The sequence below is a fragment of the Bolinopsis microptera genome, chromosome 9 (genome assembly GCF_026151205.1).
Source record: "Bolinopsis microptera isolate Bmic1 chromosome 9, MBARI_Bmic_1.0, whole genome shotgun sequence".
In the NCBI taxonomy this organism is placed as follows: domain Eukaryota; kingdom Metazoa; phylum Ctenophora; class Tentaculata; order Lobata; family Bolinopsidae; genus Bolinopsis; species Bolinopsis microptera.
The window spans coordinates 6072239-6096347 of record NC_087080.1 but is presented as its reverse complement, the minus strand read 5'-3'; the positions used below and the strand labels follow the sequence as shown (position 1 = coordinate 6096347).

The 24109-nt window shown below is 42.1% G+C and overlaps 1 protein-coding gene across 1 annotated transcript in view; it reads left to right on the top strand.

Annotated features, from left to right (window-relative positions):
- LOC134820388 (cyclin-dependent kinase 20-like) overlaps window positions 1–24109 on the top strand; it is a 42366-nt gene that overhangs the window by 13148 nt on the left and 5109 nt on the right. Inside the window, exons 4-5 of the mRNA XM_063830758.1 lie at window positions 7785–7858; window positions 8118–8306. Coding sequence (XP_063686828.1) covers window positions 7785–7858; window positions 8118–8306 — 263 coding nt within the window. The remainder of the gene's footprint in view (window positions 1–7784; window positions 7859–8117; window positions 8307–24109) is intronic.

The following is a 24109-nucleotide window of genomic DNA, read 5'->3' as shown; positions in this document are numbered from 1 at the left end:
CGGACATAGACGGACATAGGCGGACATAGGCGGACATAGGCGGACATAGACGGACATAGGCGGACATAGGCGGACATTAATGGACACCTAAATTGCTAAATAAAATGTTCAATTTTTGCTGTTATAGGGGGATCATGTTTTTTGTCCGTTCGGTACCCTATATTTTCAAAACGGACAAAAAATAGAGCGGACAAAAACGGACAAAAATGGACAAAAACGGACAAAAATGGAAATAACATTCAGATGCTTCCTCCTCCTACTCTTCCTCCTCTTCCCCCTGGGTCTTCCTGATCTTCCTCGGTCCTCTTCCTCCTCCCCTCCTCAGTCTCCTCCTACTCCTCCTCCTCGTCCTCAGTCCTCCTCATCAGTCCTCAACAGTCCTTCTCCTCCCCAGTCCTCCTCCTCCTCCTGGGTCCTCCTCTTCATCCTCCTCATCTTCCTCCTCAGTCCTCAGTCCTCCTCAGTCCTCCTCCTCATCCTCCTCCTCAGTCCTCCATCCTCCTCCTCAGTCCTCCCCCAGTCCCCCTCCTCCTCCTCCTATTCAGTCCTTCTCCTCCTCCTCCTTCTCAGTCCTCCTCAGTCCTCCTCCTCCTCCTGAGTCCTCCTCCTCCTCCTCCTCCTCTTCCCTCTCAGTCATCCTCCTCAGCCATCCTCCTCAGTCCTCCTCAGTCCTCCTCCTCAGTCCTCCTCCTCCTGGGTCCTCCTCCTCCTCTTCATCCTCCTCCTCTTCCTCCTCGGTCCTCAGTCCTCCTCCTCCTGGGTCCTCCTCCTCATCCTTCTCATCAGTCCTCCTCCTCCCCAGTCCTCTCCCAGTCCCCCTCCTTCTCCTCCTCCTATTCAGTCCTCCTCCTCCTCCTCCTCCTCAGTTCTCCTCAGTCCTCCTTCTTATTTCTCCTAAGTCCTCCTCCTGAGTCCTCCTCCTGAGTCCTCCTCCTCTTCCTTCTGAGTCCTCCTCCTGAGTCCTCCTCCTCCTCCCTCTCAGTCATCCTCCTCAGCCATCCTCCCCAGCCATCCTCCTCAGCCATCCTCCTCAGTACTCCTCAGTCCTCCTCCTCCCCAGTCCTCTTCCTCCTCCCCTCCTCAGTCCTCCTCATCAGTCCTCAACAGTTCTCCTCCTCCCCAGTCCTCCTCCTCCTCCTGGGGCCTTTTCCTGGGTCATCCTCCTGGGTCCTCCTCCTCCTGGGTCCTCCTCCTCCTGGGTCCTCCTTCTCCTCCTCCTCCTCAGTCCTCTTCCTCCTCTTCCTCCTCCTCCTCCCTCTCAGTCATCCTCCTCAGCTATCCTCCTCAGTCCTCCTCCTTCTCAGTCCTCCTCAGTCCTCCTCCTGAGTCCTCCTCCTCCTCAGTCATCCTCCTCAGTTCTCCTCCTCCTCCTCCTAGGTCCTCCTTCTGGGTCCTCCTCCTCCTGGGTCTTCCTGATCCTTCTCCTCCCTCTCAGTCATCCTCCTCAGTCATCCTCCTCAGTCATCCTCCTCAGCCATCCTTCTCAGCCATCCTCCTCAGTACTCTTCAGTACTCTTCAGTACTCTTCAGTCCTCAAAATGTTTGTCCGCTAATGTCCACTAATGTCCGCTAATGTCCACCAATGTCCATCCAAGTCCGCCAATGTCCGTCCGAGTCCGCCAATGTCCGTCCGAGTCCGCCAATGTCCGTCCGAGTCCGCCAATGTCCGTCCGTGTCCGCCAATGTCCCAAAAAACACGTCCGTTGTCTCATAGAATCCAAAAAGGACAGGACATAGGCGGACATAGACGGACATGACACCCCCCCCCCCTCTACATTTCTCAATTATCTGGAATTAAGGTAAGATATTAGCGTTTTCAGTTTAGTTGTGTAGGCATTATATCGATTTGCCATTATTTTTCCATTTAGTCCAAGTGCATGGCTATTCAACCATTTTACAATGTTGGTCATGCTGAAACACATTAATTACAAAAAATACACTTTGAATTTGCGTCTTCAACTAAGATATGAAATTATCACCTTTCCGCAGTTTCCTTCTGACTTTTAGTGCGACCATTCGATTGTGTTATGCAATATATTAACAGTTATTAATATGGGTTACCCTTCGTTACTGCACCCTATCAGCCGTAGAGCGAGTCTCTGGGACAGAACTAAGCACAAAAGTAGACTCGAGGGTTTTGTGTTAAAGTGTACTCAATATACTTGACGTTTCTTCAAATTTATAAACTTTCTCTGTCCAATCATATCCGTCTTTCGTTATCTTCAAATTTCCTTCATATATATTATATAATATAATTTCATATTAGTTCCCAGTACGACTCTAGCATTGTTTCCAAGGTACCGCTTTGGTGTATCACGGTGTCAAGTTTCTTAACGTTGTTAATCCGAACCAGAGATTCCTATTCACCTTTTGCAATGATAACGACACCTTACGTAGTTTTGTTTTGCTCATGGCAAGGCTTTGTGCTCCCCCACTACTAATTTTCCCTTTTAAAGCCTGTGGACTGCAAGTATATTAAATTATGGTGCAAATGATCAAACTTTAAAGTAGTGTAGTGGATTTTGTACCTTTGGTGATCCTGTTTAGATGGTTAATTAAAGAAGCTGGCTTCACTAGCAGCTAGTTACCTTGTTTCCGGCCGTCCCCTGCTTTAAGTCTCCTGTCCGAGAGAGATCCGCTCTAAAATCTGAGGGAAAACCTCCGATCTCGCGAAAGGATTCCCTTGAAAAGGCAGACTACTTAAAGGTGTGTCGTTTAAAAGTTATAAAGTTACAACTTTTGAGCGACACCTTCAACCGCGGATTACTATGAGTATTACTCTTGTGCAGCTGCTGCATTTTGTATATTAGTATATTATTAAATCTCTAATAATCTCAATATCCTTGAGTCCTTACCTCAGTTTTGCAGCTTAGACTTAACCTAATAACCTTTCTACTATCTATGATTATATAATATTTATATAATATATATATTATATATCCTGAGCGCACTCAAAGCCCGCGAACCAGTCACAAAGCTTCTTGATCTGTACCAGATCAGATGTTAATGATTTCATAATATTATTTTGTCGTCTTGCTTACAGTTGGCACGTCTAACGAAATATTTATTGACTGTATCTTGTAGCTTTGTAGAATTTATCAAAACTGCTAGGGTAGTAAATACTATGTTTATACTGTTTGTAGTTGAGTCTAGCCTATGCAGAAAGATGCAGCCCCCCCCCCCCGCTTATGCTTGATTTGATGAGACTCTGTCAAAGGTTAAACACTATAAATGGTCCAGTCAGATAAAGTTGCTGAATTATATAGGATATAGTCCCAACAGCTTCCAGACCAACAACTCACCTATTAGATTCAGGCAAGTTATTTGCTAGATTAGCTTAAGCTACTTATCATAAGTCGATACTAAATCTCTCCTGTTCGCAGCATGATGATTCCAATATTTCTCTTACTCCTGGAGCCCCGCCCTACGGACGCCCATTCTGATTACCCTGATTGCAGTGACCTATCTACTTACAGAATATACGGAGGTAACACCTCCCACAAGGGACTCAGCAACCGTCAAGGCTTCGACAACTCAGATATGTCAGAGTGTGATATCTCTGGGCAGGGTTCCGGAGACAATTGTGGTGACTGTGATTTCCGGAGTATCAAACCGGACGGGTGGTACCGGTTCATGCCACCTTACGAGAAAATAGTGGAGGTCGGATCATCTGAGATAGCAGATAAATGCCCGGAAGTAGGGCATTGTAATGGGAAAAATCAGATAATATTAAGTAAAAGTGATACTGTAACACGCCACCAGGGGTCCTGGTTTTACCGGATTGTTTGGTCAAAAGGGGGAGAATGCAGAACTCTCGGGATGGATAAAGAGTACTATCTTGTCGAGAAGAATGATTGTAGTGGTTTTTATTTGTACCGGTTTCCTCAACTTGTTTCTCCGAGGAGTTGTGGTGGTGGTGCAAGTGGAGACCCCTGGGAACCGACCAGCATCTGCATGGACGATTCTAGAAGCTTATCACCTTTTTGGGTTTACCTCATGGTAACAGTTTCCTGTGCCCTGCTAATTCTAATTATCACTTTCATAGTGTTCTCGTTATACCGTCATCGACAGTTCATACTGGCCAAACGTAGGAGATCCACCCACATGTACCATCAAGCTGCTGAAGGAAACAGACAGTCAACCCACTCATACGCTGACCTGGTCACTATGGGGTTCCAGGTTTCCATGCCCCCGCCCATTCATGGTGCGATACCTAGAGATATCATGGCCATAGTTCATGATGATGTCGTTGATCAAACCGCTGTTGTTATCCAAAACGACTTGACGGTTGATCCGGAGCGTAATGCTGGCTGGGATGGAGCTGATCCTTTGGAGCGGCTTTCTATTGACGGATCGTTTGACTCGGGACTGGTTCAGGATGCTGAAACGACGAACAATCATTATCCTCGTTCAGAGGCTATCGGTGTCACTTCCGATCGTATTCACCCGTCAGCAAGTACGGAGTATCTTACCCCGGATGAGTTAAAGGAATCACCCCGGACTCTGCGACTTCACAGCTATATGAACGCTCCAAAGCACGATGCGGATGAGGCAGTTCCGCAGATAAACTTCCACCAAGAGTACATGATCCCTGACGAATTGGTAGTGCGACCCACCACTACTCTCTCTCTTATCGGCACTCAGATCAGTTCCACTTCGTCTAACTTCGCTTTAAACTCTCTGTTCCCCCCCTCACCCAGCGTATCCAGTCCCTTTGCCCCTGGTTCAGTCCCCTCGCCAGGTTCTCAACTTAGGGTTCAACCAACTGTTGAACTCGTTGAAGGTGAGTCCTGCTGTATTGACAGTTGCACTGAATGTCCCTCAGCTGGTACTCACGGGGTTATTAGAACTCAAGAACAAACATGTAAACAGACGGACAAAGCCGCGCAATTTGACCATCCTGATCCCCTGTCAGTCTCGTGGAATAGAGCACCTGGGTGGAGGGGTAATTCCAGGAACTGCAAGTGTCGCTGTTCTAGTCGCCAGTCTGGATATTACAGAATTCAGTCTGTCTGAAAAATATTCAGCGACAAACGATCAGAGTTCAGTCTGATTAAAGTAGTCAGTGACGAATATTCCAGAATTTTAAAATTTAGTTTGTCCGGTAATGTCAGGGACAAGTATTTCTCGATTCAGTAATAGGAATTATGAGGTGGTGCTAAGAAATTGTATGCAACGTGATTCCTTTCTAGATTTCGCTTCAAAGAGTTACATTTAAATTTACCTTTTAAGCTTTTATTTGGGCAGTGGATAGCTAACTTCTTATATCTGCTATAACCTCACCTTTTGTTCAGTCAATAATTATAGATGTGATATCAGTATCAGTCATCCGTAAAACCTTCACAATCCGAATATAATACTTTTATATTGATTGTTGAATGGTGCGCTGGTTTATGTGATTTTGAAATAAGCCAGGCTGACTTGTACTACAAGATTACAATCTCCTCTGTATAAATATATATGTCGTATCACGTATGACGCTGTTAAACAAACAGAGTTTATTTTGTTATTTATATTGTTCAGATGATAAGATTCAAACAAAGTCCATGTAACTATGTAATTGTAACTTTGTAACGAGTTTCGCGATTGTTTGGAAAAATGAAAAACGCTCACTCTACAATAAGTATACTAGGTATAGTATAAATAAGCTCAGATTTTGGGTGCTCTATTTTTTTAAAGTTTATCTACAACACAAAAAAATAGGAGTTGACCGCACTCCAGGACCATCAGCCAGATCAGGTCCGCGGCAGTGGGACCCAGAGTTCTGTTTAATTTGAGTTTAACGTAAACTCGACAATCTGGCAGAACTACTGGGCTGGCACGAAGAGCAAGTATTAAATTTAATACCTTGCTCCCCCCACTGTGACCGAAGCACGACGTGTTGCTTGGCCGATTAAAATCGTAAATGGAGTATAGTATAAAATCATGATGATGGTTGCTAAAGTCGTAATTGTGGTGTTCCATTGTCCGTTTCCCAAAATCGAGTCCGTTCCAATATACTGCTTCCTCAATCCTACTCCATTAGTCCATTAGTCCATTTGAATCACCGTATCTGTCAAAGGTTTGACTTGGATGATTTTTGGCAAACTTTGAGAGCTAGCCAGTTCTGTCTGAGTACCGGCATCTGCTTTTTCATTGCAATCCAGTTCTGTGGCGGCATCTGCCATGATAATTCTTGGAGGGTTCATCTTCACAAGTGCAGCCCTCTCCACTTCTCTGATTTTTTTTCTCCAAATAGTCAGTGAAGTCTAGGCTGACGTATTCGCTTGATTCCAGGTAGCTCTGTACCCTCTTTTCCATGTCTTCGATCATCGAGTAATTCTGTCCATTTCTGGTCCAAAATATGACAGCAGCCCCGATGAAGACGACTGCGAACAGTAACACGACGGTTACTAGCAATATAATTTCCTCAAAGATCATTTTCAAGAGTTGAGAAAGTTGAGAAAGTAGTAGAATGCTGTAAATAGCGATTCGTCCAATTCAGTGAGAGCACAAAGCAATGAGAGTTGTGATACGACCGAAGTGAACATTGTGCGTTACCAAGGTAGTTATGCGCGCAAATTTGCACGCGCAGTTCTTTATCATAATTTGCACGTGCAAGTTAAAGTCTCTTACTTACTTACTTACTTGTACTTGGAAAGGTCTCCTCCTAGTCGTTGGAGTGGCCTGCACCACATAGTAACTCCTTTCTCCGGTGTATTAGACCTCTCCAGTGAACCCTGTCATTAGCTTGTTGTTCTGCATCTTCTATCGTGATGTTATCGACACCTGTGAAGATTGCTGCATCCTCCCGGACACATGACAACCAGTTTTTCCTAGGTCTACCTCTTGACCTTTTACCATGCTTTGGGATCCAGTGCAGAAGATAGTTGGGTATTCTTTCTTCTGGCATCCTCACCACATGGCCAAACCATCGGAGTCTAGCTGCTCGTACGAAAGTATCAACAGGGGCGATGTTAGTCCGCTTAAGTACATCAGCATTAGATACATGATAAAACCATTTGATTTTCAGGATTCTCCTCAGACATCTATGATGGAACACCTCAAATCTTTTCATCTGCGTCTGTGTGGTATTCCATACCTCACTTCCATAGAGCAGTATAGTGAGAACAGCCGCTTTGTAAATCCTGATTTTTGTTGGAGTCTTGATGCTGCGACTGTACCATATACTGCTAAGCTGATAGAATGCCCCAGAGGCCTTTTGAATTCGAGCTGATAGTTCTTTGTCAATTGTTCCATTTGCACTGATGATTGCACCCAAGTAAGTGAAATTGCTGACCTGCTGTATTGGGAGACCTTCCACATTGATGTCCATAGTGTCGTCTTTAGAATACGGCCTCTGAATTAAAATGCTTCTCTGCGCTTACTAAATTAAAAGAATACAAACTACGAAGAGAATGAATAATGTTTTGAAATTCACGAATAATCGTGCGCCCAAAAATCAAAATAGGCAGTAGCAGTTGCAACTGTCAGTGTCATACTCGTTTCTGCTTCGGAAATAACTTTACACGAACGTTCGTCTGAACTCTGGAATATAGCTCACTGCTCAGGATATCGCATAAGCTCTGATTTTGGCAGCTGGACTAACCACTTGATAGTCGACTTTTGTCCCATATTCCCTAATCGGGCCTAGTGACCGCAATTTAATACATTAGACTATTAGAGATTAGAGTTATGAGATTTGTCTACTGAAATAAGATCTCACCTGCAACCAATGCAGTATGCCATTATCATAAAATTGTACGCTGAAATGTTGGACTTCAGACTTGATATTCACTTCTCAGGTCACTTGAAGATAGCAGATTTTGGCCTGGCGAGAGTTCACGACAACTCCACCCAGCGGTGCTACTCTCATCAGGTTTTTATGTCTTATTTTAACATCCTTATCACCGACACCACATATGGCCCCTTTCTTTTATTTTGCCACTGGATGTAAATCATTATATTTAAAAAATAATAATAACTTATATCTAACGTCCTAAGAGTTGCTCAATTAGATGTTTTGACAACGGAGTTTTAGTTGACAAAATTGTTCAACAAAATCTAACGCATTAACAAAATTCACATTTCTTCACAGTAACATGACCCTCCGTGTCTGAAACAAGAACCCCGAACAGGTAGCCACTAGATGGTACAGATCTCCAGAGCTGCTCTACGGAGCTCGACTCTACGACTCTGCAGTGGACATATGGGCAGTGGGCTGCATATTCGGGGAGATGCTGAACAACTCACCCCTGTTTCCAGGAGAGACGGATATTGAGCAACTGTTCTGTGTGTTAAGGGTACTGGGTACCCCCACCAGTGAGGTTGGTTATTCAGGCATGATCGGAAGGAATTCATTATTGATTATATTGCATTCGCATAAATTTTTTCCATTGAGCATTGATTATCGGTACACGTACTCAAGTTCGACACGCACTCTAGTTCGACACGTACTGTAGTTCGACCCTAAGGTTAGACTCTGTCGAACTAAAGTGCGCTATCTGGACGCAAGTTCGACACGTACTGAACATCACGCCATTAGTCATTACCATTCTCAGTTTTGCACGCTGCATGGATTATCCATTGGATAGTGGATACTTTACAAGACTTGTATTTGAGACAATTGAAGAGTATAAGCTGGGCGGTAATGACAAACGAATTAGCTACTCCTTTTAAAATCCTTAAATCTACTGAATCTACTGCACCATTTTGAAATTGAAGGTCGCTTTCGTTTGAAGCTAACAATAGTAACATTAATTTAAGAATCCATAATGTCTCATTCATCATCAATCATTTGAATTGCACAATTATTTGAATGTACTTATAAATTCTTTAACTAGATGAAGTTTAAACTTGCGGTGCCGCAATTGAAAAATGTTACAATAATAAACCACACTACACTAACACAGTACACCGACTATACATAAAGTGTTTTATCTCCGTTCTTTCATCGAACAAATCACAACAATCTGTGCTAGATTGACCACAAGCATCGCCAGCACAGCATGATAAGGGTTTGTGAAAACAGCGAGAGAAGAGCTGATTACACAACCAAAACTAGATGTTACCTGCATTATCGCGCTGCCCAATGCCAGTCTTGGTTGTCCGAAATAGTCCACATCATAATTCAGGATGATAACCTCCATCATCTGCATTGAATTAATGAGTTTTATTAAACCCATCATGACTGACTCTGCTAGTAAACCAGGCTTTGTGAGTATGATTCCGCTGGATATAGCCCCACCAACCATCAGAACAGATTGGAGGGCCAAGAACCTTACGTGCTGTCTAATAAAAAACCCGATCGGTCTTCCTACAATATTGGCAAGACCAGTGACAGCAGCTAAAATCAGGAACTGATCACCATGTACCACTTTGGCACATTTTCCAAAATCAAGGGATTTGTTCTCAAGGTTGTGTGCTCTAATAAGAGATGGTAGGAGCATGATACTTCCGTGTCCGACCCAAGAGCAGAATCCCATGAAGAGACTCCCCTTGATGACCTTTTCGGTAAAGCTTTCATCGAGCTGAGTTTCAATTTCTGCCTTTTCTTTTAACAAGTTAGTTGATTCATAAGTTGAGTTTTCATCCAAAATGCAACAATGAAGGATGATTATTGGAGGAACGAACCAGGGAATTGATGTGAGAAGAACAAACATTCTCCACCCAATACTCTCCAGCAGGAGCCAACCCATAAGCGAAACCCAGCCACCTCCTAAAGAAAATGCGATACTTCCTTGTAAGAAAGAGAAAGTCGGCAAAATTTCTCTTGAGGAAACATTTTTTGCTCCGAACACTCCAACTGTGGAGGAGTTCAGTCCACATCCCAGCCCTATGAGAGCTCTGGCGAGAAGCAACGTGTAGTAGTTAGGCACCAAAGCACAGACAACTGTGAAGATAATAGAACTGTAGAGTGAAAACAGCAGAGTAAATTTATCCCCAAACCTCTTCGATAGAGGAACTGCAGTCATCAGAGCTACACTATGAGCAAGGTAGAAGACTACAGCAAGAATCCCCTCCTTGAAGAATGACACCTCCAGTTCACAGGAAACTGTCTGTACAATAACACCCGGCAGGTAAATCTCAACACCGTCACCAAACTTAATCATCATCGCTAGTAGTAAGTTTACATAGTCTTGCTTGGTCCACTTGGCTCTTGAAGGCTGCGGTGTGATGTTTGTTTCACTCTCCGTCTTGCTGGTCATTTTGCTGAAATATTGTGTGCATTTGTTTAGAGCACTTAGTGGTTTTGAAAAGTGGAATGCAATAAAGCCTACCGTTCAGAAACAATACTAGAGAACGTATGGAGGTCTATGACGGAGCAAGAATAATGATCAAAAATATTGACAATAAGCACTTAAAGTTACATAGCAGTCTAAAACATTGAGCAATGGTATATTTTACGGTCTCGCGTTGTTGTTTACACGTTTGTGGGATCCAGGATCCAGTGCGGGGGGGGGGGGGGGGGGGGGGGGTTGAGGTGGGGGGATTTTTCAAAAGACCCCAACCCCTTCGCGGTACTAACTGATTTTTGGATAATAATTAAGACACCCACCCCTTTTGCCGGGTTTCGCGGTACTAACTGTTGAGAAATCACGGTACTATAACTGTGTCTTGGTATATAAAATAAGATACCCACCCATAAATTGCTTTAATCAGCTCATTAAACATTGGGAAATGGGCAAATTATACCCTCTATTTAGTAGGGGTTTTGTTTTCTCAAGCGCATCCTACACATCTATTGGCCTAGCTCAATATCTAACAAGGCCCTCTACGCTCGTACCCAGACCAGGCCCCTTTCCGAGGGAGTGGAAAAGGCACGGTGGACAATGCTAGGTCATGTTCTACGCAGTGACAACGACACGCCTGCCTACCAGTCTCTGTTATTTGCTACACTAGGATGTCAAACACTAAAGGGACGAGTGGGTAGACACAGGACTAATTTGTATGATATTATGAAAATGAAGATGATTTTACCAACTTAGTGAACTTAGCAAGAGATAGAGTAGGATGGAGGAGTTTATTTACTTTGAGACATATTGAACGAATGAGTCTTCGTAAGCGTAAATAGGCCAGCACTTTGCTGAGCCTCTTTAGGTGCTCTTTTGTTTATAGATGTTATTATATATATATATATATTATGATTGGCTACTGGGACACGTCATACACACGGTTGGATTGTTAATTCGGTTGAAGTACCTTTACATCCATTATCACCATAATCTGAACATGATTTATTAAAAATTTGCAATATCGAAAACGAAAAATCTGAATAAACTGAAAATTTTGAAAATGAAAGCTGCACTCAATTGATGGAAGGCAAAAATTTACTCATAACTAGCAAGGTAAAAACTACAAATGAACGGCAGATTTATAAATCTGCTGATAAAAATTAGATAAAAGACATGGTAACTGATAAGATATATATATATATATATAGTCGAATTAGATAAAAAGTTGCAAAAAAAGGAAACAAATTTAAAAAACCCAAAATAAAACTCAAAAACCTCAAACCCATTCCCAAAATTAAAATTTGAGGTAAAATGGGTTTTTTGGGGTTGGACACCCCCTCCCCCTAAGTACCATGTACTAACTGTTTTTCTGGGAAATGAGCCCCCCAATGACACGTACGGTACTAAGTGTATGATCCCCACCCCCCCTGTCTAGTGAGGGGCATATTCAAAGTTGAAACGAAAACCGCACCAGGCATAACTTGAGGAGAGGATTCCATTGTTAACAGAAGAGGATGAATTTAGGAAATGAATGATATATAGTACTATAGTTCAACACGCACTAAAGTTCGACAATTACAATATTTAATACCATGCCTCAATTATGCTCATCGCCAGCTCAACTAACCTCAGTCATCCTGTCCATCTAATTGTAAAAGCTTCTAATAAGGTACTTTTAGAATTGTACATCTTGAATTGTCAGGAAACTTGTTTGTTTCTGATGTGCTAAACTAAACAGTCGTGTAATGCAACGTTATATACTACGCTGTTGAATAATCCAACCTGAGACTAGCTGAAGGCTGCAAATTTTGCGAATTGTTCAGCTTAATCACGGTGTTTCCCTCAAAATTTACTGCGCCTAAAACAATTTTTGGCAGGCGCGGGAACGTACTATTTGCAAAATTTTACCGCACCTATATGTTGCCTCTGCACAGTTTCCATGATTATGCACCAGTATGAGAACTTCATTAGCTACATCATAGTTGTGCAGAGTTCGTTAACAAGATAACGGGCTTCAATCAATTAACCATACTTCACAGTATTAAAACTTAAAAGACGTGCAAATCCAAACTTAACTTTTGTATATTCAGACCACTGATTATGATATTAAGACCATTCGTAGATGATCACAGGCAGCATATAAGTGCGGAATCGCACTATTCCGTACCATCGGTCGATATTCGTTCTATCAGATTTGTGCACTTGGTACTGCTGTGTACAATACAAATATCGATATGCTCATAAATATGATTAGAGTCGAACTAGAGTTTTGAAATCTCTGATCTCAAGCAACGATCCTTTACGAGCTTGAAATCTATTCGTTTGTTTGTTTTCCATTTGTCTCATGTTGTTCCATTATGTGTGAATATAATCTCTATAATCCATATCTATGATCATTTAATTGACCTCATACTCAATTGTTAGTTAGCATAATTGTAGACTTAGCGGAGAGATAAAAGACTAACGTGGTAACTCGTACTCCGTTTTATAGATCTATATTGTAGAGTACGCTATATAAATATCTACTACGTACCACACTTTATATTTAATCACAAACGACTACTAACCGAGTACCGGTCTAGAGACTTGGCTGCTGAACCGGAAACAGTCGAATATCAATCTATTTTCCTGTTAGCTAGACCAGAACCTAGTGGCAAACAGTAGAGTTAAAACTATACTGAAAGGTTCTGGAATTTCTAAACGCTGGTTGCTAGATGTCAGAAAATTGTTTTATCTGCCATTGAACCTTGTGATCCTATAATGAGGACCCAGCAATAGCTGTTGGATCGGGTTGGATGAAAGGCAGAAACTATTTGTCGAACTTGAGTCTTGAGTACACTAACTGGACTCTAGTTCGACACGTAGGTACCGAAGTTCGACAGGGGCGATATCTGGCGAACTTAAGTTGTCGAACTATAGATGTGGATACTGGCGGGGAGGTGATAATTGTTTGTTTACATTAATAGTGAGCACATGTTAAGCAGGCTGAGGAGGTGATAATTGTTTGTTTACATTTTAGGTCGAGCACATGTTAAGCAGGCTGAGGAGGTGATACATATTTTGTATTATAGAAGGTTTGTAACACTTGTAACGCCTTCTTGTTACCCCCCTTTGAGGACCCCGAATTATTTTCTGAACGAAAGCTCAAAAATAACCGAGAAATCGACCTTCTTATTAACTCATTTTGATGACTGTTTCTGACCTAAAATTGCACGAAAAATCGATTTAGCTAGGTTTCAGAACCTATAAACACTTCCTTATCCCTCAAAATTGATGTTTTATAGTTAATACGACCAACAAGCAACATATATTTTGATCCTTCGGTTCTACTCATGACCTAGACAGTTAAGCTAAACCCGACAGATTGAGGCAATCCTCACCTTAACTGATCAAACTGGTACTAACACAATTTTCAGATATAAATGCTCTTTGCGATACGTTTATTGCAGCTTTGCAACTTGAGTGAAGACCAGAGTACGAAAACACACAGCAGGTAAGCAACTCACTTTTGGTGACTGTTCCTCACGAACATTCTGATCCTGTAACATATGAACAGGGAGATCGTCTCCTTAACAAATCGAACAGGTACTATCACAATTTCCAGAGCACAGCATGATAACAAAGTCAAAAGAAACACAATGAAGGTAGGTTACCAACACCACAATATAACAATCATACTGACAACTGAATTAAATGTATTCTGACGACGGGCAGCCCTGATGTGCTCCGTGGTCCTCAACGAGCGACCACTTGTAATAGAGGTGTTATGTCATGTGACACCGATCCGTCCAATCACAAACAGGAAAAGTGAGCAGATCGATATCGTGTGTTTACTTTCCTTATCTTTATTTGACCCTCTGTTCACATTGTTATCTCTACCACATCTTGACTCGGCAAGGTCCGCGTGCAATATCTGCACCGCGGTAAACACGCCATGATTACGTCATGAACTTGAAATAGTGTGATTGTTGTACACTTATATAACCGTGCCCATCGCCCACGTACATTACAAACTGTTGGGGGGGGGGGGGGGGGGTGGGGGCGGGGGATGGGGTTTAAGATAAACAACCGATCTTGATAGTGTGTTGGTCGCTCCTCCAACTGACTGTGATGCTAACCGTCCAGTCATGAACGGAACATTAACATTCTTTAGTTATAGCATGTTTCGGTTTCATTGTTCAATTGCGGAGATTAGTATTATTAAAAACATTTACTCTAATATGGGGGGGGGGGGGGGGGGGTCCAACCCGATGTCCGATATGAGGGTTGATGAGGCCAAAATCGGAATCGGAAAAATCGGAAAAATCGGAAAATTGAGAAATTTACAGAATCGATCTCTAAAACCTCTCAGAAGTGATATAATTCAACCAGAACCCCTACATATGCTATATTGTTATGAGAAAACGAACCAATTGGACATTCCAATAGTATGTTTTATGTGTTTTTCCACTGCACTGCAGGGGCTAGTATGCTCACTACTAGTTGAAGTTGTCATGTACTCCCAGACCCAGGTGCTTTGGCCTCTTGACGTGAGATCGATTGTTTCTGCTCATTAATTTTATCCCTGTTACTTGTTATTATGTATTAGTACAACACTAGGTACCGGGTTATATTTTGTCATTTTGTGGTCCCGTCTTTAAACATACCATAATATCACTAGTACACTGCACCTTAAATGTATAGTCAAGTACATTTGTATCGTAACACATGCTTGGCTGGGGGATCATGTTTTGTGTCCGTTCGGTACCCTATATGTTAAAAACGGACAAAAAGTAGGGCGGACAAAAACAGACAAAAACAGACAAAACATTTAGATGCCCTCCTCCTCCTCCCTAGTCTTCCTCCTCCTTCTCATCAGTCCTCCTCCTCCTCCTAAGTCTTCCTCCTCCTCCTGAGTCCGTCTCCTCCTGAGTCCTCTTCAGTCCTCTTCATGACTCCTCGTCCTCCTCCTCCTCCTCACCCTCCTCCTCAGTCCCCTCCTCCTCCTCAGTCCTACTCCCAGTCCTCCTCCTTCTCCTTCTCCTCCTCCTCCTCCTCCTCCACCTCCTCCTTTCTCCTCCTCATCCTCCTTGTTCTCCTCCTCCTCAGTCCTCCTCATAGTCGTCCTCCTCCTCCTGACTCCTCCTCCTCAGTCATCCTCCTCTTCTTCCTTAGTCCTCCTCCTCTTTCTCCTCCCCATCAGTCCTCATCTTCTGTCCTCCTCATAATCGTCCTCGTCCTCATCCTCTTTCTCACCCTCCTCCTCAGTCCCCTCTGAGTCCTACTCTTAGTCGTCCTCCTCCTCCTGACTCCTCCTCCTCCTCCTCCTTCTCCTCTTTCTTCTCCTCCTAATCAGTCCTCCTGCTCAGTCGTCGTCGTCCTCCTCCTCGTCCTTAGTCCTCGTCCTCGTCAGTCTTCCTCCTCAGTCCTCCTCAGTCCTCCTCCTCATCATCCTCCGCCTCCTCCTCCGCCTCCTCAGTCTCCTCCTCCTCATCCTCCTCCTCAGTCCTCCTCAGTCCTCCTCCTCATCATCCTAATCCTAAGTCCTCCTCCTTCTCCTCCTCATCAGTCCTCATCCTCAGTCCTCCACTAGTCGTCCTCGTCCTCGTCATTAGTCCTCCTCCTCCTCCTCTTCCTCCTCCTGAGTCCTCCTCCTCTTCCTCCTCCTGAGTCCTCCTTTGGAGTCCTCTTTCTCCTCCTCATCATCAGTCCTCCTCTTCTTCAGTTCTCCTCCTGAGTTCTCCTCCTGAGTCCTCCTTCTCCTCCTGAATCCTCCTCCTGAGTCATCCTCCTCCTCCTCCTCCTCCTCATTCTCCTCCTTATCCTCCTCCTTCGCAGTCCTCCTCCTCCTTCTCCTCTTCCTTCTCATCTTAATCAGTCCTCTTCCTTAGCCCTCGTTATCATCCTCCTAGTCCTCATCCTTAGTCCTCGTCCTCATCCTCCTCAGTCTTCCTCCTCAGTCTTCCTCCTCCTTCTCCTCATCAGTCCTCCTCCTCCTCAGCCTCATCCTCCTCATCCTCCTCCTTAGTCCTCCTCAGTCCCCAGTCCTCTTCCTACTCGTCAGTCCTCCTCAGCCTCCTCCTCCTCCTCCTCCTCATTAGTCCTCCTCAGTCCCCAGTCCTCTTCCTACTCGTCAGTCCTCCTCATCCTCCTCCTCCTCCTCAGTCCTTCTCCTCCTCGTCAGTCCTCCTCCTCCTCCTCAGTCCTTCTCGGTCCTTCTCCTCCTCGTCAGTCCTCCCCAGTCCTCCTCCTCTTCAGTTTTCCTCCTTCTCCTCCTCCTCCTCAGTCCTCCTCTTCTTCAGTCCTCATCCTCCTCCTCATCAGTTTACACAATTTATTGTTACTAAAATGTTTTTAAACGCATGTGAGTCTGTAACATATTGACATGTTTCTGTTACTGACTCAAAATGTGCTGTAGAATTTTTTTGTTTAACATAGTTTTACTCTCCAGTACTATGGAAAAGTTGTTACATGATAAATAAAGATTTTGATAAATAAAGTGATTTTCATCCCTTTTAATGTTATTAAAAATTGTGTAAACTATTCTTTGTATCTAAGAGATAACTGTGCTACCCATTTCTGCAGATAGCCTGTTACAAATTGTGGAGACAATTTAAATCAAAAGTTACTAAAGCGTTCGCTATTTGTTACGATTGTTATTACCAACCGTACCTCTTTCAATTGTGGACCGGGGTGGATGTTTCTGTCAAACAAGAGTTGATACGACAGTGTGTTTTTTTTTCCGGACGAAACGATTCTTGTTTGGAACAAGAAACTATTTTGGGGTTCTGGGACCACCACCAATCGATTTCTTGTCATATTTAAGTACAGAAATAGCTACCTATATCGCCTAGAAACCTCAGAGGGAAGATTTAAATTTTCCCGATTTTTCCGATATGAGGGTTGATGAGGCCAAAATCGGGATCGGAATGATCGGATTGGATCGGGTTGGACCCCCCCCCCAATATGAGGTCGCGATTATGAACTGAGTGAGATTCCAAATGATGAACTGTGCTTTAAGTTTACACCAACTGGAAGCAAAGGAATAATGCATATATCCATGAGTGCTCCTTTGCTTAACTTAGACCTTTAGACAGTAAGTGTTTGGAAACAGAATCTAGGACACGACTTCACTGACAAGAACTGTATGTTCCAGGAGGAGGCAGTATACAGGAGGACAAGCATGGTTATACCTGACAGAGTTGAAGTACTAGTTCAACATGGTGCAGTTCATTTTTGCCAGGTTAGACACTAAAAATTTCAATTTGTGCTTTGTAATTAGTCATTGCCGTTTTAAATATGTAAAATTGGAGTCCTTCTCACAATTGTAATAAGAGTTTGTGTAACTTTAAAATGTTGCACTTGCCCTCAAGTCAATGGAATTCATTTTGTGTGCGGGGTGTTTATTTTAGATGAGATAACACGGAAGTTCAAGTATTGATAAAATCGATAACGGGTAATAGGTGCGCTTTTGAAATGGTTCAGTGAACCCCTCTTTAGTTCGTTTACCAGCTGCATTTTATTTCGGATCATGGGTTAGAACTTTGCTGTACGCTATTAAAATTGCTATTCGAAATATACTTGTACTGAATGTAACTGGTAGATATTTTAGCTGGTACCGTACACATTCGTGTCGTTTTTTCCTGTTCAGTCCTCCTCCTCCTTTCCCCCCCCTCCTTTTTTTTCTCCACCTCAGTCCTCCTCCTCCTCAGTCCTCCTCCTCCGCAGTCCTCCTCAGTCCTCCTCCCCCTCCTCCTCCCCCTCTCCCTCAGTCCTCCTCCTCCTCCTCCTTTGTTTGTCTGTTTGTATCCATGCTACCATGATTACTATATCCGTGCTTAAAAATTAACTGTGTATGTATCGACGTGAATCTAATTTCCTCAAAGTCTTAGAATCTAAATATGCCGTTTTGGTGCACAAAGTGCGAGATCCCCGTCCAGTTCCTTGATAACAATCGTTACAAAAGTCACTTGGCTTCTAAGCACGGGTTGAAAAACCTTTTCAGTTGCGGTGGGTAAATACATAATCACCATTTTTTTCGTGCAAATCTTTTTGCCGCACATCTATGCTGGCAACAGTGCAAAATGCACTTCATGACGAACTACCGTCACTAGCGAAGTGCCAGAAAGCCATGCCCGCATGCTTCGCTTCCCATCCCAACACTAGGATCGTGATTGACTGTACCAAGGTATGATTTGAGTCCATTACCAGAATCAAATGAGCGGCTATAACTTTAGAGCTCAGACAAAATTATGACAGTCACAACAGATAAGTTGACACAACATTTCACTTTGAACGTGACCAGTGAATTTGTGTTCTCTACAGCAGTACAATTACGGCGTGGTGCGAATTGTGATGGTTAAAATTTCATTTTGTTATTGCAGCTGTAGCAATTGAAAATTCCTACAATCCACAGGTCCCAATTGAAGCTCCGTCCAACATTGAGTCGGGCGCCAGATGTTACAGCCATTATAAGTGTAAGTTCAGTCGATCATACCTTTCAATAATGCTGAACCTGCAACGTAAATTACAGATCTTCTGCTTTCGTACCTCATACAATTTCCCCTGCATAATCGTTCTGTCCATCTCCAGCTACGCACACAGCCAAGTTACTGATCGGAATTGCGCCCAGTGGGGTAATCACGTATGTCAGCCGCTGCTACCCTGGTGGCACAACCGATAAGGAAATTGTAGTGGATAGTGACATACTGCAGAAGGTGACTGTTGGTGACAACGTGATGGCTGACAAGGGGTTCCTCATTCATGACATTTTGCCTGAAGGTTAGTTTCAACCGTGCTACACTCGAAATATGAGATTTTTCTGAACGGGCCCCTATAACACTAACAGTTAAAACCAACTTAAATCGTAGTATTTATATTTTGTATGCTGATTGCGAATCACCCAAATGATGCTCCTCTTGCGAGATAACGTGCTATGACCTATGGTTTCTAATTTCTCGTTAAGGTTTCAGCATACGCTTAAGTTAGAAATCGGGTTTGTGTTAGGGTTAGGATCATTCTGGGTGGTTAAGGTTTCAGAGCCAGCTAGAAAACGTGTTGAAACGTCACTTAACAGTCTAGTTGTGTGTAGAGTGATTAATCATCGTCCGGTTAGTTAAGAATAAGCGGAATAAAAAGCGAATTAAATTTCAGGAGTTACACTAAACATCCCAGCGGGGATGTGGGGCAAGACTCAGTTCACGCCGGAAGAAGTAGCAGCCAGTAGGAAAGTCAGCATCGCCCGCATCCACGTGGAACGCTCTATTGGCTATCTGAAGCGGTACAAGATTTTGGGAAACAAAGTTGTGGCGAAGATGTTGCCTTATCTGAGCGACATCGCATTCGTGTGCGCCCAACTGGTCAATTTGAACCCTGTTTTTTTAAGGGAGGTCGACAACGATTTTTTTTAAATGACCAGGGCTACTTGAATAAATAAAAAATTATGTTATTATTCTGTTCCTGACTGGACGATAAGCACCACAGTCAGTTGGAGGTATATTTTATTTAAACCTGCTAATTGCAGGTATATTTTATTTAAACCTGCTAATTGCAGGTATATTTTATTTAAACCTGCTAACATTTCTTGTCAGAGAATTCGTGTCCTAGTTTTTATTGTCAAACACTTACCGTCCAAGTTAAGTTAGGGAGCACTCATGGGTATATTCCTTTGGTTCCAGTTGGTGTAAACTTAAAGCACAGTTCATCATTTGGAATTCCACTGAGTTGATAATCGCGACCACATATTACAGCAAACTGTACATATTACAGCAAACTGTACTTATCTCTGCAGTTCAGCCGAGACATACTATAACTAAAAAATTATGTTATTATTCTGTTCCTGACTGGACGATAAGCATCACAGTCAGTTGGAGGAGCGACCAACACACTATCAAGATCGGTTGTTTATCTTAAACCCCATCCCCGCCCCCCACCCCCCCCCCCCCCAACAGTTTGTAATGTACGTGGGCGATGGGCACGGTTATATAAGTGTACAACAATCACACTATTTCAAGTTCATGACGTAATCATGGCGTGTTTACCGCGGTGCAGATATTGCACGCGGACCTTGCCGAGTCAAGATGTGGTAGAGATAACAATGTGAACAGAGGGTCAAATAAAGATAAGGAAAGTAAACACACGATATCGATCTGCTCACTTTTCCTGTTTGTGATTGGACGGATCGGTGTCACATGACATAACACCTCTATTACAAGTGGTCGCTCGTTGAGGACCACGGAGCACATCAGGGCTGCCCGTCGTCAGAATACATTTAATTCAGTTGTCAGTATGATTGTTATATTGTGGTGTTGGTAACCTACCTTCATTGTGTTTCTTTTGACTTTGTTATCATGCTGTGCTCTGGAAATTGTGATAGTACCTGTTCGATTTGTTAAGGAGACGATCTCCCTGTTCATATGTTACAGGATCAGAATGTTCGTGAGGAACAGTCACCAAAAGTGAGTTGCTTACCTGCTGTGTGTTTTCGTACTCTGGTCTTCACTCAAGTTGCAAAGCTGCAATAAACGTATCGCAAAGAACATATATATCTGAAAATTGTGTTAGTACCAGTTTGATCAGTTAAGGTGAGGATTGCCTCAATCTGTCGGGTTCAGCTTAACTGTCTAGGTCATGAGTAGAACCGAAGGATCAAAATATATGTTGCTTGTTGGTCGTATTAACTATAAAACATCAATTTTGAGGGATAAGGAAGTGTTTATAGGTTCTGAAACCTAGCTAAATCGATTTTTCGTGCAATTTTAGGTCAGAAACAGTCATCAAAATGAGTTAATAAGAAGGTCGATTTCTCGGTTATTTTTGAGCTTTCGTTCAGAAAATAATTCGGGGTCCTCAAAGGGGGGTAACAAGAAGGCGTTACAAGTGTTACAAACCTTCTATAATACAAAATATGTATCACCTCCTCAGCCTGCTTAACATGTGCTCGACCTAAAATGTAAACAAACAATTATCACCTCCTCAGCCTGCTTAACATGTGCTCACTATTAATGTAAACAAACAATTATCACCTCCCCGCCAGTATCCACATCTATAATGCGTGTCACACTAGGGTACGTGAACCAAACATTTTTCATGACGTAACATTAAAAACATCGGAAAGACTATTACTTTTAAAAATCGGGAAGAACAATGTTTTGCAAATTTTAAACAAGTTAATTATGTAGTCGTCCCTGAGGCTAAAGGACCAAAGCTACGTACCAGAAGAAGTTAATGTTAGCAAACTATAGCTGATAGCAGTTCTATAAATGGTATAGCTGAACTCTCATGTCTCAACATTCCTATGTCTCAATAGGAATGTCAAATGATTGGATGTGTTATAGTGTGTACACTGCACCCTAAACAACTGTTCAGCAACTCGAAGAACAAGCATGAGCTTTACACGGCATGCTATTGAAGTACATGAAGCTACTGATGATGCTAATACGATGATAGCTTAGTAGTAAAGCTTTGAACTTGTCCTTCAACAAAACTGTTGAGGTAAAAGCAGAGGATACTGATATAATTTGCCTCCTTGTACATCGTTTTAGTGAGAATCACAATGAAACTGTAATGAATACAAGAAACGGCTCGCACCCAATCAGTAAAAATAAAATAGTAAATACCGTTGATGCCAACATAGTCCGTTGATGCCAACATAGTCATAAAAGGTATACTACTGTTTATTCACAGTTTCTCAGGCTGTAGCACGGTCAGCAGTGTATATGGCCTTAATAAAGAGACAATACAGAAAAAAATGCCGTTTCTTTTTATGAGGATCCTTTAGCACCATGACTCTTTGTGAAAGTCTCAACAAGTTAAGTTATTGCGGCTGGCCTCTCCTTGTGACATGTTACAGTTGCCAATCATGTTGAAAATTCTGGCCGCAAAGCCTTTTCCCCCGATTTTCTGAATGAGAAGAACTTGAGAGATTTTAAGTATCGAGTTGATTTTAGTATCTGAATACTCTGGTGGATTCGTGTAGTGTTTTTGAGTCTCATGATTTGATAGTCCAACAGCAAAATCTTACGAAGATAAGCCACTAGCAAAGCACTACAGGGAAAGTCACCCTCAGCACAAAGGCCCCCCAAAGCTAAAACTTGAAATCGTAGATAGAGGAACATCACTCATCAACAGAAAGATTAAAGAAGCCCGATTTTTAGTTGAAAAGAAACCAACACTCAACGATAAAACAGAGTTGAACAATCTAACACAGTTTTCAGTTGAGTGACGTGTAAATAGTAATATTTTCGTTTAAATTTCACTCCTCTGCTGTCCATTAATTTCTTTTATCTCTTTTAATCTTTTATCTCCTGTACACGTCACGCTATTCGTTAATTTTCAGATGAGCCGTATTTGATAAGTTTTGTCCGTTTTATGTTCATATTTGCTCTGATTTCGTTACAAACTATTTTACAGTAGATTACTATTTTACAGTTGTATATTTTGTTTGAAATAAATTTCGTCGTCAAATTTGTAATGTGAATATTGATCGTTATTTAAGGGGGCATACACCAAAACAGTGGTTTGTGCCGTCCAGACCAAATGACCTCATAGGCAGTTCAGTGACCTTCTAGCGCACCGTTTCCACATCAAAAAAAATCATTTTGAGAATACCCATTTTTGTAATCGACCATTTCCTGGTTAAGAGTGCAATTTTCGGAAATATAATTTTTTGGTTGAGACGCTATAATTTAGCTAATTATTGAGATAGCGAGCTAAAATTTTTCAAAAAATATGTTTTTGTACTGTTCTACATGGGTGTAAAATTTCATTACCGTATCTCAAAAGGCTGATGTGTTATAACCATTTAAAGTCAAAAAAGCTGAAATCGTCCTTTCAGGCTCATTTTGATCATAAGTCAGTCAGGGAACAAGGTCGTTTTTTATGCTTGACATGAAATTGTTCTCTGAACTCTGGCGCAGTTTTTGATGACCTCAAAAATGTGTTTACTCATTTGTAGTCAGATCTATTGGACCTCAAAGTTACAAGAAAAAAGTTATGATATTTTTATTTTTGCCAAAAAAATTATTCTGAAACCACAGAAACGAAGCTTGGACTCCAATTTTAGGTGAAAATGGTCCGCTTCAATGTGCTCTAAGACCCTGTATTGGTTAGGAAATCATTCTGGCGAACAAAAATCGTGCATTTTTTCCCCTGGGTGATTGTAAGATATTTGGTGTGTTTGCCTCAAACGTCCAAAGTTACTCGATTTGGGGCTAATATATTATGCCGGAGTTGGTAACAGTAAACAGAAGGCTTTGAAACATGATTTGGCAACAAATACTTGTTGAAAAGAGATGTTATAACTTAAAGTATAAAAACCAATGTTAAATTGTTTTACAAACAATAATAGTTAAACATGATACGATCACTTCTACATATTTACAACCTAAGCATAGCGTTCAACAGTTTTGTTTGTTTTGTTTGGACATATTTATAGATACATGAACATATTAACTAACAATTACATAAGTTAACTCATTAACGTGTAATTGAAGTGTACCTCCACACTTTCAATTCTAGTATTAGCAAGGCTGGTAGTGTAACTGAGTAAACAAACAGTTTCCGGTATAGATAGAGGGTTCAGGAATGCGTGAGTTTATACCGTTATTTCCATCCAGACCTCAACCAAGACATGGTGGTTTTTGCATGTCTAGGTCATAAAAAGGATGACCCGTAAACTGGACTGGGGACCCAGCATGGAAGTAGGGGGTGATCTCCCCCTGCGGGAGCGCTGCCCAAATTATCAATTTGTGCAGTCTTGTAGGAATTTTGCCTATATAAAGAAATTTGAAGAAAAATGTAACAAAACTGATACTGGAATAATAATGGAAACCTATTAGTTTTAGTAATACATCTGTGGTAGATTTACCTTGTAGAATTAAAATTAAAAACCATACATTTCATTATTGAAATATATT